The sequence below is a fragment of the Neofelis nebulosa genome, chromosome 1, assembly GCF_028018385.1.
Source record: "Neofelis nebulosa isolate mNeoNeb1 chromosome 1, mNeoNeb1.pri, whole genome shotgun sequence".
NCBI classification, from domain to species: Eukaryota; Metazoa; Chordata; class Mammalia; order Carnivora; family Felidae; genus Neofelis; species Neofelis nebulosa.
This window is the reverse complement of record NC_080782.1, coordinates 115,061,370-115,074,920: the sequence shown is the minus strand read 5'-3', so window position 1 is coordinate 115,074,920 and position 13,551 is coordinate 115,061,370. Positions and strand designations below refer to the sequence as shown.

At 36.8% G+C, this 13,551-nt stretch overlaps 1 protein-coding gene and 1 long non-coding RNA gene across 7 annotated transcripts in view; one reads left to right on the top strand and one right to left on the bottom strand.

Moving 5' to 3' along the window:
- MAP3K1 (mitogen-activated protein kinase kinase kinase 1) overlaps nucleotides 1-12,674 on the top strand; it is an 85,616-nt gene extending 72,942 nt beyond the window's left edge. For all 5 annotated transcript variants that reach the window (XM_058732110.1, XM_058732136.1, XM_058732118.1 and 2 more), the window contains exons 12-20: nucleotides 1,130-1,221; nucleotides 1,474-1,663; nucleotides 1,970-3,254; nucleotides 3,860-4,012; nucleotides 4,758-4,920; nucleotides 6,830-6,961; nucleotides 7,794-7,936; nucleotides 8,660-8,791; nucleotides 10,020-12,674. In XM_058732110.1, the coding sequence (XP_058588093.1) occupies nucleotides 1,130-1,221; nucleotides 1,474-1,663; nucleotides 1,970-3,254; nucleotides 3,860-4,012; nucleotides 4,758-4,920; nucleotides 6,830-6,961; nucleotides 7,794-7,936; nucleotides 8,660-8,791; nucleotides 10,020-10,169 (2,440 nt within the window). In that variant the 3' untranslated portion in view covers nucleotides 10,170-12,674. The remainder of the gene's footprint in view (nucleotides 1-1,129; nucleotides 1,222-1,473; nucleotides 1,664-1,969; nucleotides 3,255-3,859; nucleotides 4,013-4,757; nucleotides 4,921-6,829; nucleotides 6,962-7,793; nucleotides 7,937-8,659; nucleotides 8,792-10,019) is intronic.
- Nucleotides 1-13,551, bottom strand: part of LOC131512944 (uncharacterized) — a 61,211-nt gene that overhangs the window by 19,156 nt on the left and 28,504 nt on the right. For both annotated transcript variants that reach the window (XR_009262396.1, XR_009262397.1), the window contains exon 3: nucleotides 239-445. This is a non-coding gene — a long non-coding RNA (uncharacterized LOC131512944). The remainder of the gene's footprint in view (nucleotides 1-238; nucleotides 446-13,551) is intronic.

Below are 13,551 nucleotides of genomic sequence, written 5' to 3'. Positions count from 1 at the left end.
AAAAACGTTAAAAAAAAAATTAAAAAAAAAAAAACTGACAAGGAGCAAGAGTAATGCTAACTGGGAGAGTAGAGATAGTAAGGTAGAGAAGTGAGGCATGATCATAGTAAAATAAGCTCAGGCTGTGCCTTTATGAGACCACTGGTTCACTTTTATTTTCCCGTTCTGTGAAGTGGGAGGAAAAGATGACTTTTCACTTAGTGAGCATAGCTGGGAACAGTTGTTTGGTGGTTCTCACCTCTTCACATCCAGCCGGTCTCAGGTGGTAAGGAAGCATGGACTCACCCGTATGCCTCTGCCATTACACCCATTTGGAGCTCTCTCAGCCCAGCCTTTGTCTTCCTCCTTCCATCGCATGCTATCATTTGTAACTGGTCTCAAAAATTAGGTGCTTTGCTTCTCATTTCATTACATCTTTTTCCTCCATTGTTTTCTCTATCCAAGCCTATGGATTGAAAGTATTAGAGATTTTCTTATTAAGGAGAGTCCTATAATATCTCAAGAACATTAACAGGCAAATTAACAAATCATTAGCAAAATGCACAGAAAAATCACATGATTTTTCAGTATGAGAATCAGTATTTTTCTGAAAACTTCATTGCTTTTGTGGCAGTTGTGTGCTTTCCAGAATTCTAAAGTTAGATTGTTTACCTGGTTGCTTCGATGATGGACATTATAAAAAATACAGTAGAGGTTTTAAGATACTTGGAACTCACTTTGGCTATATAAGAGAACATGAAGGTTTTGGAGGGGGAGGTTTTGTTTTTAATTTAAGAGATTCTTAGTGAAAATTCAGAAATCAAAATTAGTCTTCTGTCTTTTTTAATGAAGTAATCAAAATATGCCTTCTACCTGGTTTGCTATTTAAATCAACATTTGCTAAGAGCCACTAGTAAAGATTCTGTGCTTAACATAGATAAGGTAAAGCTTATGAAATTAGACCTTAAATAATGAATATTATCTGTAGCAACACTGTAAATTGATTTTAGTGGTGGAAAAGCAAACACTTGTGAAACTATTTTTTGCCACCTTTTCATATGGCATTACATTACTATTGTCCTTTTGTCCTTTTAATGTGTATTTTATCCAGGATAAGATCCAAGTCTGATGTTGCTTCTTTCATTTTTAGTCGCACAAGTCAGCTGTCTATATCAACCCTGTTGGAATTGTGCAAAGGCCAAGCAGGAGAGTTGGCAGTTGGCAGAGAAATACTTAAAGCTGGTAAAATCTTTTTACTTAAAATAAATGTAGCAGGTCTTATCATAATCCCATAATCTCTGATAGGGCAGCTGTATACAGGATTTTGAAGTAATTGTGTAAATTGATTCAGTCAGCTAACATTAGAAATAGGAATTAATCTAAGCAATACTTAAAATGAATATAATTAGAGTATTTTTCTTGGTCTTTATGCTATTTTGATCATGTTTTAGATTTTAGTATCACTGTTTTTCAGTTGTTATTTCCTTTTTGTAGGATCCATTGGTATTGGTGGTGTTGATTATGTCTTAAGTTGTATTCTTGGAAACCAAACTGAATCAAACAACTGGCAAGAACTTCTGGGCCGCCTTTGTCTTATGGACAGACTGCTGTTGGAATTTCCTGCTGAATTTTACCCTCATATCGCCAGTACTGATGTTTCACAAGCTGAGCCTGTTGAAGTCAGGTAATTTTTCTTCTGCAAATAAATTACTTTGTTCTTCCCTCCTACCCCATCCCTACCTTATCCCGCCCTCCCCCCTCCCCAAAGAAGGACACATTTTAGAAAGACTTAGAAACTACAGAACATATACAGGTTACTACTAATACCTTAATATTTGATTGACATAAAAACCTCAAGCCTGGGCTATTTAATTGAAAATATATAGATCCTTTGTACTGAAAGGACTGTTTTTAAATGTATAAGCTTCTTTTTATTTGTGTATATTTGCAGTAATTTTAACTTGTAATTGAATGTGTTTTTTTCTTTCAGGTATAAAAAGCTGCTGTCCCTCTTAACCTTTGCTTTGCAGTCCATTGATAATTCCCACTCAATGGTTGGCAAACTCTCCCGAAGGATCTATCTGAGTTCTGCAAGAATGGTTACTGCAGTACCCCATGTATTTTCAAAACTGTTAGGAATGCTGAATGTTTCCAGTTCCACTCATTTTACCAGGATGCGTCGTCGTCTGATGGCTATTGCAGATGAGGTGGAAATCGCTGAGGCCATCCAGCTGGGCATAGAAGACAATTTGGATGGTCAACATGACAGCTTTTTGCAGGCATCTGTCTCTAGCAGCTTTCCCGAAACCACAGAGAACAGCTCCCTTGAGCACACAGACCATTTAGAGAAAACTGGAAAAGTACTGTGTGCCACAAAACTGAGTGCCAATTCAGAAGACGTTACTGACAGACTGGGCAGCATTTCAGTAGGACTTCCTAGTTCAACAACAGTGGAGCAACCAAAGCCAGTGGTTCAAACTAAAGGCAGACCCCACAGTCAGTGTTTGAACTCCTCTCCTTTATCTCATCATTCCCAATTAGTGTTTCCATCCTTGTCAACTCCTTCTTCATCTGCCCCATCTGCACCAGTTGGTACCGGAACAGATATCGCTAAGCATAGACCTCAGGGATTCATTCCCTGCAAAATACCTTCTGCATCTCCTCAAACACAGCGTAAGTTTTCTCTACAGTTCCAGAGAAACTGTTCCGAAAACAGAGACTCAGATAAACTTTCCCCCATCTTTACTCAGTCAAGACCCCTGCCTTCTAGTACTATACACAGGCCAAAGCCGTCTCGACCTACCCCAGGTAATACAAGTAAACAAGGAGATGTCTCAAAGAATAGCATGACACTTGATCTGAAAAGTAGTACTTCCAAATGTGATGACAGCTTTGGTGGCAGCAGCAATAGCAGTAGTGCTGTTATACCCAGTGATGAGACAGTATTCACCCCAGTAGAAGAGAAATGCAGATTAGACGTCAATACAGAACTCAATTCCAGCATTGAGGACCTTCTTGAAGCATCTATGCCTTCAAGTGACACAACAGTAACTTTTAAGTCAGAAGTTGCTGTCCTGTCTCCTGAAAAGGATGAAAATGATGATACATACAAAGATGATGTGAATCATAATCAGAAGTGCAAAGAAAAGATGGAAGCTGAAGAAGAAGAAGCTTTAGCAATTGCCATGGCAATGTCAGCGTCTCAGGATGCCCTCCCCATAGTTCCTCAACTACAGGTTGAAAATGGAGAGGATATCATCATTATTCAACAGGATGTAAGTACAAGTCTTAAAGAGATTAGAGTTTCTTTGTACCGCTAAAATCTAATTCAGAAATGATGTTTTTTACACAAGTTAATCATTAGAAGCAATTTTTCACATAGAATTACACATTGTATATAATATCGTGTCATTGCTTAAACACACACTTCTTGGGGCGCCTGGGTGGCGCAGTCGGTTAAGCGTCCGACTTCAGCCAGGTCACGATCTCGCGGTCCGTGAGTTCGAGCCCCGTGTCAGGCGCTGGGCCAATGGCTCGGAGCCTGGAGCCTGTTTCCGATTCTGTGTCTCCCTCTCTCTCTGCCCCTCCCCCGTTCATGCTCTGTCTCTCTCTGTCCCAAAAATAAATAAAAAACGTTGAAAAAAGATTTAAAAAAAAAAAAAAAACACACACTTCTTGACTATTTCAAAGGCATTTCTGGTTGGTTCTATAATGGTGATCACTTCTGCATTTGACATTGGTCACCAACACTGCCCATTCAGAGGTCAACTTTATAGGTAGTTTGGGAAGCCAGACTGAACAAGAATAATATTTTGCGAGGCTAATTTCACAGATCCCTCCTCTTTTAATAGTAAAAAGATTGCTTTCATTTAATATGTAGACACCCGAAACTCTACCAGGACATACCAAAGCAAAGCAACCTTACAGAGAAGACACTGAATGGCTAAAAGGTCAGCAGATAGGCCTTGGAGCATTTTCTTCTTGTTATCAGGCTCAAGATGTGGGAACTGGAACTTTAATGGCTGTTAAACAGGTAAATATCTGGTGAGCACATAAATGATTTAAATTATAAAAATGAAGCATGAGCAAATAAAAGTAAAGGCTAGGTCCCTTTGTGTATATGCTTTCATTCTTTGATTATCACAAACCTAAATTTCAAAGTAAATACTGCCAAAGCACCAAAAGCATCATGAATTCTATTGAAAAGCTGAAGCATGATTATTTTAACAAATTATAGAAACGATCCCTCAAAGTACAGTCTTTAAGTGTGACTATGCATGACGATGCTAAGATGCAACATCAAGGTGGGCCTCATAGTGGCTGTTTTTGGTTTTTGGTTGTGCTTTTTATAAACAGAGGTATGGTTTCATACTCCTTTTAGCAATGTAACCAATGTACCATCATCTCGGGGGCTCTGGTAGTTTACTTTTTATGATGAGCATGCTTATCAAGATAAGAAAATAATTAAGTTTTCATTTTTAAATCACATTGGTTCTTCCATGAATTGGCTTTTCTCATTCTGTCTTCGGTTTGGGAGGATTGGCTATGTCCCATCTTTTTGTCACTTTTCTGATATTTCACTGCTTAAGCCACATCCTGTCTAAAAGCGTTTGAATTGGCTTTTTATGAAGTATCTACATTGCATCCATGAGCATAAATGCCAATTCCTATTATATAAGCTAATATGAATTTGCCCATTTTAGATCAGATTGTCAGTGAAAACTGTAAATAGAAATTCATCAGAATTAAAAACCTTGTAAACATGGTTACTGAAACAGGTGACATATGTCAGAAATACATCTTCTGAGCAAGAAGAAGTAGTGGAAGCATTAAGAGAAGAGATCAGAATGATGAGCCATTTGAATCATCCCAACATCATTAGGATGTTGGGAGCCACATGTGAGAAGAGCAATTATAATCTCTTCATCGAATGGATGGCAGGTATGTTCATGTTTTAAATTACCAATAATAGTACATGAATTTAACTTTCTGGTTGACGTTAAATTTAGGAAAAACATTTTGATGAATACATATTTTAATTAAATAGCTTGAATTTCTAAAAGCAAATCACCCTAATATAAACTGTAAATATCTTGTCTTTAAATACAAATAAAATATTGTCTCTAACTTTGAAACTTTTTCAGTGGTTTATTTTTGAGAGAGACAGAGACAGAGTGTGAGCAGGGGAGGGGCAGAGAAAGAGGGAAACACAGAATCCGAAGCAGGCTCCAGGCTCTGAGCTGTCAGCACAGAGCCCAACACGGGGCTGAACCTTACAAACCTTGAGATCATGACCTGAGCCGAAGTCGGACGCTTAACCAACTGAGCCACCCAGGCGCCCATCTGTTTCTTTTTAAATGATTATATAGCATTCTTTTATAAGAATAATTTTTTTTAAACCGCTATGTATAAGACCCATATTTTTCCAGGTGGCTGTCATTAGTTGGACAGATTTGAGATGTTTTAACATGACAATATAAAAGTGAAATTAAGATATAACTTGGAGGGGCACCTGGGTGGCTCAGTTGGTTAGGCATCCGACTTGGGCTCAGGTTACGATCTCATGGTTCTTGAGTTCAAGCCCCACATTGGGCCCTGTGCTGACAGCTCAGAGCCTGAAGCCTGCTTCAGATGCTGTGTCTCCCTCTCTCTCTGCCCCTCCCCAGCTCATGCTCTCTCTCAAAAATGAATAAACGTTAAAAAAAAAAAGAATAAAAAAGAAAAAAGATACAACTTGGAAAAATTAAGCAATGAAGCATAAAATTGAACCTTATCTACGTGAATAAATAATGACAAAATATACCATATATACAGTAAAACAAGTAACTTGCGATGTAATGAATGAATAAGTGGTTTAACTTTTTAGATTTTTTTGTGTTTGAAGAGTTGATTTTTATTCTTAATATGTTCTCTGATGTTGGTCATAGCTAGGTTGATGGTTGTTTTCAGGTTGACTATTACAAATACTTCTCAGTGAGGTTTACTGAGTTTGTGACTTGTACCAGGTCACAACGAGTAGGTAATAGAATATGAAGCCTAATGCTCGATCTTCTGGCTCCTCCTATTCTCTTTACCTTCTGCTAAGTAACATGTTAGCACTGTTTATTTAAATCTTATTATTAAGAAAGGTATTTTGGGGGTGCCTGGGTGGCTCATTCAGTTAAGTATCTGACTTCGGACATGATGTCCGAAGTCATGATGTCGCAGGTCATGATGTCGCAGTTTGTGAGTTGAGCCCCACCTTGGGCTCTGTGCTGACAGCTCAGAGCCTGGAGCTGCTTCAGATTCTCTATCTCCCTCTCTGCCCCTCCCCTGCTCGCGTACTCTCTCTCAAAAATAAACAAACATTAAAAAAAAATTTTTAAAGGTATTTTGGGGGTACCTGGATGGCTCAGTTGATCATTAGATTCTTGATTTTGGCTTATCTCACGGTCATGAGATCAGGCCCTACATTGGGCTCCACACTGGGGGGTGAAGCCTGCTTAAGAATCTCTCTGCCTCTCCCCCCTAATGCTCTCTCTCAAAAAAAAAAAAAGTGTTTTATGTATCTATCAAAAAGAGAGGTGAATGGTACATTTCAGAAATGGCTCCATGTAAAACTATTAAGTTTTAAAGCTTTCTGAAATCTTGACCTCCCAAAAAACTAGTTCATGAAAGTTTGATGAAAATGTCTAATTGTTAGGAACTTGTTAGTTTTTAAATCAGTTTCACTTCTGATGCAGTGTATAAATATAACATTCCATACATGAATGTCAGTTCATGTGGTGCAAGCTAATGTAACCAAAATGTAATCAGTGGTTTTAATTTGGCTTAAATTTATGATAACTATCATTACATGTTTGTCTTAAAGGGGGATCTGTGGCTCATTTGCTCAGTAAATATGGAGCCTTCAAAGAATCAGTAGTTATTAACTATACTGAACAATTACTTCGTGGCCTTTCATATCTCCATGAAAACCAGATCATTCACAGAGATGTCAAAGGTAAGAATTCTTTTCATTACTACCTATTAGCAAGAGGTAGAAATCAAATGTAGTTTTAAAACTCAGACCTTTGTTGATAATTTCTAACTTGAAATTATCTATGGGACTGTTTTCCAGAGTAACTCAAATCACTAGAATTATTCTAAGCGAAAGGAACCTTTGGAATCATATAATCTGCCTTCCTTAGGCTGTGACTTTTCCATTCTTACTGCTGATTTTTTTTTTTTTTCAGTCTAACTAACTAATGGCAAGCCAAGTATAAAATTCAGGTCTCTGATTACCTTTCTTGGTCTCCTGATCTCTACTGCCTCCCCAAAAGTTCCCATTCCTGGTTTTATTTACAATAACTGGGATATTATGAACTTTTTTGAGAAAAGGCCTTTCAAATCTTTTGCAGTTTATTTTGTTTAAGAGCAGCTTTGGTTTCCTGACATGAAAGTCTTTGGCTAGTATTTGACAGTGTGTATTTTGAATTGGTCTTAGGTGTATTTCAACAAATTTTGTCTTAAAATGTAAGCTACACTAAAACTTTAATGTTGAGGGAAGGTTTTTGTTGGGATTCATTATATTAAAGGCTTTCAACACTTAGTGACATTTCACTAAATGTCTGCCTCTGTATCTCTTTATGCCTTCTTACTTTCATCTTCCCTTTGAGGATTTGGATTTTATTTGTTTTACATGTTGATACCTGTGTGCCTTCGAATTGAGAGGGGAGAGTTCTCTGAACCTCTGACATACCCACTTCTGTGATTGTCCTATTAGTAGTATTTTACTGAGATTTGAATCCTTTTGTTTTTTAACATACAAGGTCATTTGCTGTTTTTGTTGACAGGTGCCAATTTGCTAATTGACAGCACAGGTCAGAGACTGAGAATTGCAGATTTTGGAGCTGCAGCCAGGTTGGCATCAAAAGGAACTGGTGCAGGAGAGTTTCAGGGACAGTTATTGGGGACAATTGCATTTATGGCACCTGAGGTGAGAAGCAGCTTTGAGTGTGCTGAAAGAAAATATATGGAGTTCTATGTGACAGAATTATAGCAAATTAGTTTGCGGTGTTATTCAGTATATGCTTACCACTTAAAAGTCCATGAGTCTAAAAATAAGGTTTTAATGGTATCCTTGATTTCAGACTCTTAATCCCTGCCTTTCTATCTTGGTCTTGACAAAATTTTAAAAGATGGGTTTTTGTAGATTTGCTTAAAAGCTATTTCTAACAAAGAATTTTGGGGTAATTTATACTACTTGTTTTGTAGTAAGCCCAAAGTGCACATAATTAGAAATCTTAACAACTGTTCTCTATTCAAAAGGGAGATGACACAGAAGCAGGACTTAGTAGAAGTTTAAGTAAACATTACAATTCTGAATTAGGCTTCTTTTGTGTTCAGAACTCTTCGTGTTCATATGTAATGATAACTGGTTGTCCTTTGGCCCCATAGTTAACTTTTAAGTGCACTGGGGCTGCTTTGAAATTCTGTGATGTGATCCTTGTTCAGAATCTCCCAGTTCTCCAAAATATTTTTTGTACCACACAGATTAAGTTTGTTGATGAAATAAATGAGACATCAGACTAGTCCATGGAATTGCTGTTTGTACCATTGTCCTGGTTTGAAATAAGAAAACTAGAATCCGTAACTACAGAATGTCTTTGTCTTTTTTTAATGGATCCTATTTCCAAATTAACTCTCTTTTTTATTTTAGGTACTAAGAGGTCAGCAATATGGTAGGAGCTGTGATGTATGGAGTGTTGGCTGTGCTATTATAGAAATGGCTTGTGCTAAACCACCCTGGAATGCAGAAAAACACTCCAATCATCTTGCTTTGATATTTAAGGTATTTATGATATAAAAATTACTTCTTTCCACTAAAATTGGCAGGAGGAAGATTTTCATGGGTTCTCCTTAACTCTCAATCTAATGTCCAGGCAGATCTTCCTTGAAATAAATATGTATGTATACATATGCAGGAATTCATATGGTACGGTGAATGCTGGCAGCATGTACAGTTGGTTCTCATTTTTCACAGTAGTTAGGCTCCATAAAGTCATTGTGAACAATGAGTTAGCAAATAATGAGTCATTGTTCCTAGGTGAAATATGTGTATCTCAGACTTTCAAGTGTAAAAATGTAAAGCTCTTCCTGTATATAATCCACAAATTTTTACAATCTGATTTACTATTTTCTGTATTTAAAAAATGTACACCCAAGTCAGGTGCCAAATCCTATCTGTCCATTTCCATCAAAGAATAGTAGAATAGTTGAGATTTTTAGCTTTTGATCCAGACTTGTGCTAGGTAAAAGCTAGGGCTTTGGAGCCATACAGACCTGGTTTCAAACCCTGGTTCCATAAAGCCGTGTGACTAGGGAAATGATTTCTGTCTACCCTCTGTTTTCTTGGTTATAAAATAGGTATAATAACAGCACCTACTTCATGGGATTATTATGGGAACAAACAAAATTACCTCTGGGTCTTAGTGAAGCCCTTAGCACACAGCTGTCTGTGTGCACAGTGACTAGTATCAATCCTGTGCACTGGCTCCCCAGCACCTCACACCTGCCATAACTTCTTCCAGCCCTTTTCACACTCCTAGAACTTCCTCATTCAGTGCAGGTGTGTTTCTAATGTACTGGCCAGGTTTGGTCTTGCTCACTTGGAATAGCTCGCTGTGCTGAATATTAGAAAATGCATGATGAAGCAAAGATCACAAAAGCCATACTGGAGAATGAATATGAGTAAAGCATATAGTAAACTGAATACTCTTCCTGTCTGACCATTTTGATGCACTTAGTCTTGTTCATTTGAGACAGTAAGGAAAACTATAGATCGACCTGATCCACATGTAGTTGATCAATCTAAAATCCTAAAATTTGAAGGTTCTTGAAGGAAGCCTCCCATCCAGCAGGTGAGTTTTTGCACAGATTGTCAGAAGGAAGTCCATCCACTGTAGCCTCAGTGCCTGTGTACAGGATGCACATATAGAGGCTTTGAAATCTATGCACATGTACTAATACATCAGAAGTTCCAATTGTGGCAAGTTTCAACACAGGTGGTTTTCTTACAGATTGCAAGTGCAACTACTGCTCCATCGATCCCTTCACATTTGTCTCCTGGTTTACGGGATGTGGCTCTTCGGTGTTTGGAACTTCAACCTCAGGATAGACCCCCGTCAAGAGAGCTACTGAAGCATCCAGTCTTCCGTACTACATGGTAGCCATTTACACAAACTATAATGGGGACAGGATGCTCATCAAGAGAAAAAAACTTTTGTGGGGAACCACGTTGATAATCTGCTGGCCTTCATGCCAACGAACAGCTATGAACAAGACCAGTGGGAACCCTTACCTAAGTATGTGATTGACAAATCATGATCTGTACCTAAGCTTAGTATGCAAAAGTCCACAGTTTGTGCAGACACTATAAACTGTGCCTTTCAAAGAACTGGCCATAGGTAAACAGGAAAGCAATGAAGTTTGCATGACTAATGAACAGAAGCATATTTTGGGGTTTTTTGGAGCACTTTTTCAGCAATATTAGCAGCTGAGGGGCTCAGGATCTATTTTAATGTTTCAATTATTCTTCCATTTCATATCATGATCATAGGCAGGGGGTTCTGCAATTCCGTTCAGTTTTTTGTCACTGGCTATAAATCAGTATCTGCCTCTTTTAGATCGGAATATGCTATAAGTAGCAGTAAATAAATATATTTTTAAAAGTTGATGACTTCTTTATGAACCACAGTTGACCTTTATTTTTTAAATGCCTGGGCAGTTGTGGTTCACTGTGCATTTTACTGTTGGCCCATTCATTTCGTTTTTGGAAATTATGGTTCTATATTTTCATTTCACCTTCACTTTTGTTTAATATTCAGGGAAAGGTGATCTTTTCAAACCAGAAAAAAAATAGAACTAGATGTGAACTAGAGTTTATTAAATATCTTGCTATTCCAAGTGTTTTTTTTTAATACAGATTAATTTTGTTTAAATTGGAATATAATAAAATACTACCTTCATTGAGTCAGTCACTGCTCTTTTCATGCAGGTTAAATATAAATTAAGTGAAAATCAACTATTCTCTGTGATGCAGCTCACAACCAAGATCAAGATTACCTTGAAATTTATTTGAGTTCTTTTAATGTATTGGTTTCTTTTGTAGGAAACTTCACACCACTGAAGTCTTACTTTGTATGTAACAATCCATCATTCGTCATCACCACTAATAACAACATGAGACTGCTATTTTCCTTCTACCATGCATCATCTCTTTCCACTAGGCCTGGCTGACCATTAAAGAAAAATTAACTAATGACCCAACTATTAATAATAGCGTTTGTACAAAATAAATCTGCTTGGGACTTTGAAAATGTGTTCAGAAAGAAAAGTCAAATGGATTCCACTTACTAATCCTTGAATTTTGCACAATTATCTAATGGTTTTCATCTGAGTGGAATTCAGATACATGGAATCTAGAAGGAAAATGGCAGCTCTTTTATCCTTTTTTTGTGAGTCTTTTAAAATCAAGTACTGATTAAATATTTAATACAGCTTTTTGAGATGTTAAATTTTAACTCTTCAGACGCCAGTTGAATTGTTGCAGAATGAAACAGAATTGGTTATTCTCAAAGACTCAGGATAAACTAAATAAGCTATATAGAGTACATTTTAAGTGTACAACACAAATTGGAAGTAAAATAAGTTACAAGTTAAGTTTACAGGGATATATTGCATATAATTTTTAAAAGACAGTTTTGGTTTTTTGGGTTTTTGTTTTTTTGTTTTTTTGGGGTTTTTTTCTATGTGAATGTGTCTCTTAGTGAAATTTTACATTCCTTTGTTTTGGAAGATTGGCAATATTTGAAGAGTTAAAAATAGTACCGAAATGTGAAGTTTGGTAGCTCTACATGTGTTGTACTTGACTTTCTTTTTTATTTTCTATCTTTTGTGTGTGACTACTTAGAATTTTCACAACTCTAATAAGATTGTTTCCAAGTTTCTCATGTGCAAGCTTTAACGGATGCACTCTTGCCATTTGATGTACTGGAAGATCACTGGTCAGATCAGTACTGTGTCTGACAGAAATGTAAACTGTATAAACTGAGGAACCTCAGCTAATCAGTATTACTTTGTAGATCACCATGCCCACCACATTTCAAACTCAAACTGCCTCTAGATGTCCAAATCCATTGTTTGAGTTTGTTTGCAGTTCCCTCAGCTTGCTGGTAATTGTGGTGTTTTGTTTTTTGTTTTGTTTTCAATGCAAATGTGATATAATATTCTTATTTTCTTTGGATCAAAGCTGGACTGAAAATTGTGTAATTATTTTTGTGTTCTTAATGTTATTTGGTACTCAAGTTGTAAATAATGTCTACTGCTGTTTATTCCAGGTTCTACTACCTCAGGTGTCCTATAGATTTTTCTTCTACCAAAGTTCACTTTCACAATGAAATTATATTTGCTGTGTGACTATGATTCCTAAGACTTCCAGGGCTTAAGGGCTAACTTCTATTAGCACCTTACAATGTAAGCAAATGTTACAAAAAAAAAAAAAAAAAAAAAAAAAAAACTCTGGGTTAAGAAAATTTGGCTTAAATGTATCCTTTGTTATTTTAAATATATCGAGATATTTTAATTAAAATTTTTACCCCATTGAACCAATTTTATAGTATTTGTACCTATTTTGGTGTTTTGTCTTTATAGTAAATAAAAGTTTTTGAACAAAAGTTGGTAATTTTATTTATTTTGCCAGTTGCCCCATTATTTCTTTTATGGTTGAAGTATTCAAACCACCATCACATGTTCCTAGTAGTTGTCAAGACTCATTCAAATCCAGAACAAGGTGACTGTTTTATAGAGGTCCCTCCATTGGGAGTTTCAAGCTTCTTCATGACTGGATTCAGAGTATGCCTGTTACAGGAATATCACAGAGGTGATGCTATTCTCTTCTTAGTGTGTCTTACCAGGAGGCGCTTACAAAGTCAGTCTGTCCGGATGCTGGTGATATTAACTGATCATCTGAGTAGGCTTCACCAATATAAAGTTATCCTTTCCCTTTATAATTAATATGTAGCTTTATGTTAAGTATTTTGCAGAGGTAATATTTTGAGGCTACATAGTTTGTTCTTCATTCACCATTAACTCTCTGCTCTTTGCTTTCTTGAATTCTGAATTATTACTCTGTTAGTTGCCAAATGGTGATTTTCTAGTTCCTGCATTCCTTCTGTATTTTATTAATGGGCGTTTTGCTATAATGACTTATTATTTATAACAAAATGGATTTGCAGATTCCTATTCAGTGAGAGCAAATCCATTATTGTCATCATGTATTTGTTCAAATTGTCATCCTTAGCCACTGGGTGCCTCTGAAAGCTAGCTTCTCTGTCCACTGGCAAGCCACCATTCTTCTCTGAACACTTCCATACTTTCAGACCTATCTTGTGTGTCTTCCACTTCAGCCTGGAGATAAGCCATTTTCCAAAGATTTCTTTGATGGAAACTGGTATTTAAAAATAGGATGGTACTCTCTCTTTCTGCCTCTCTCTCTCTCAAAATGCACTTTTTTTAAAAAGTGGGGGGTGCCTGGATGGCTCAGTTGTTTAA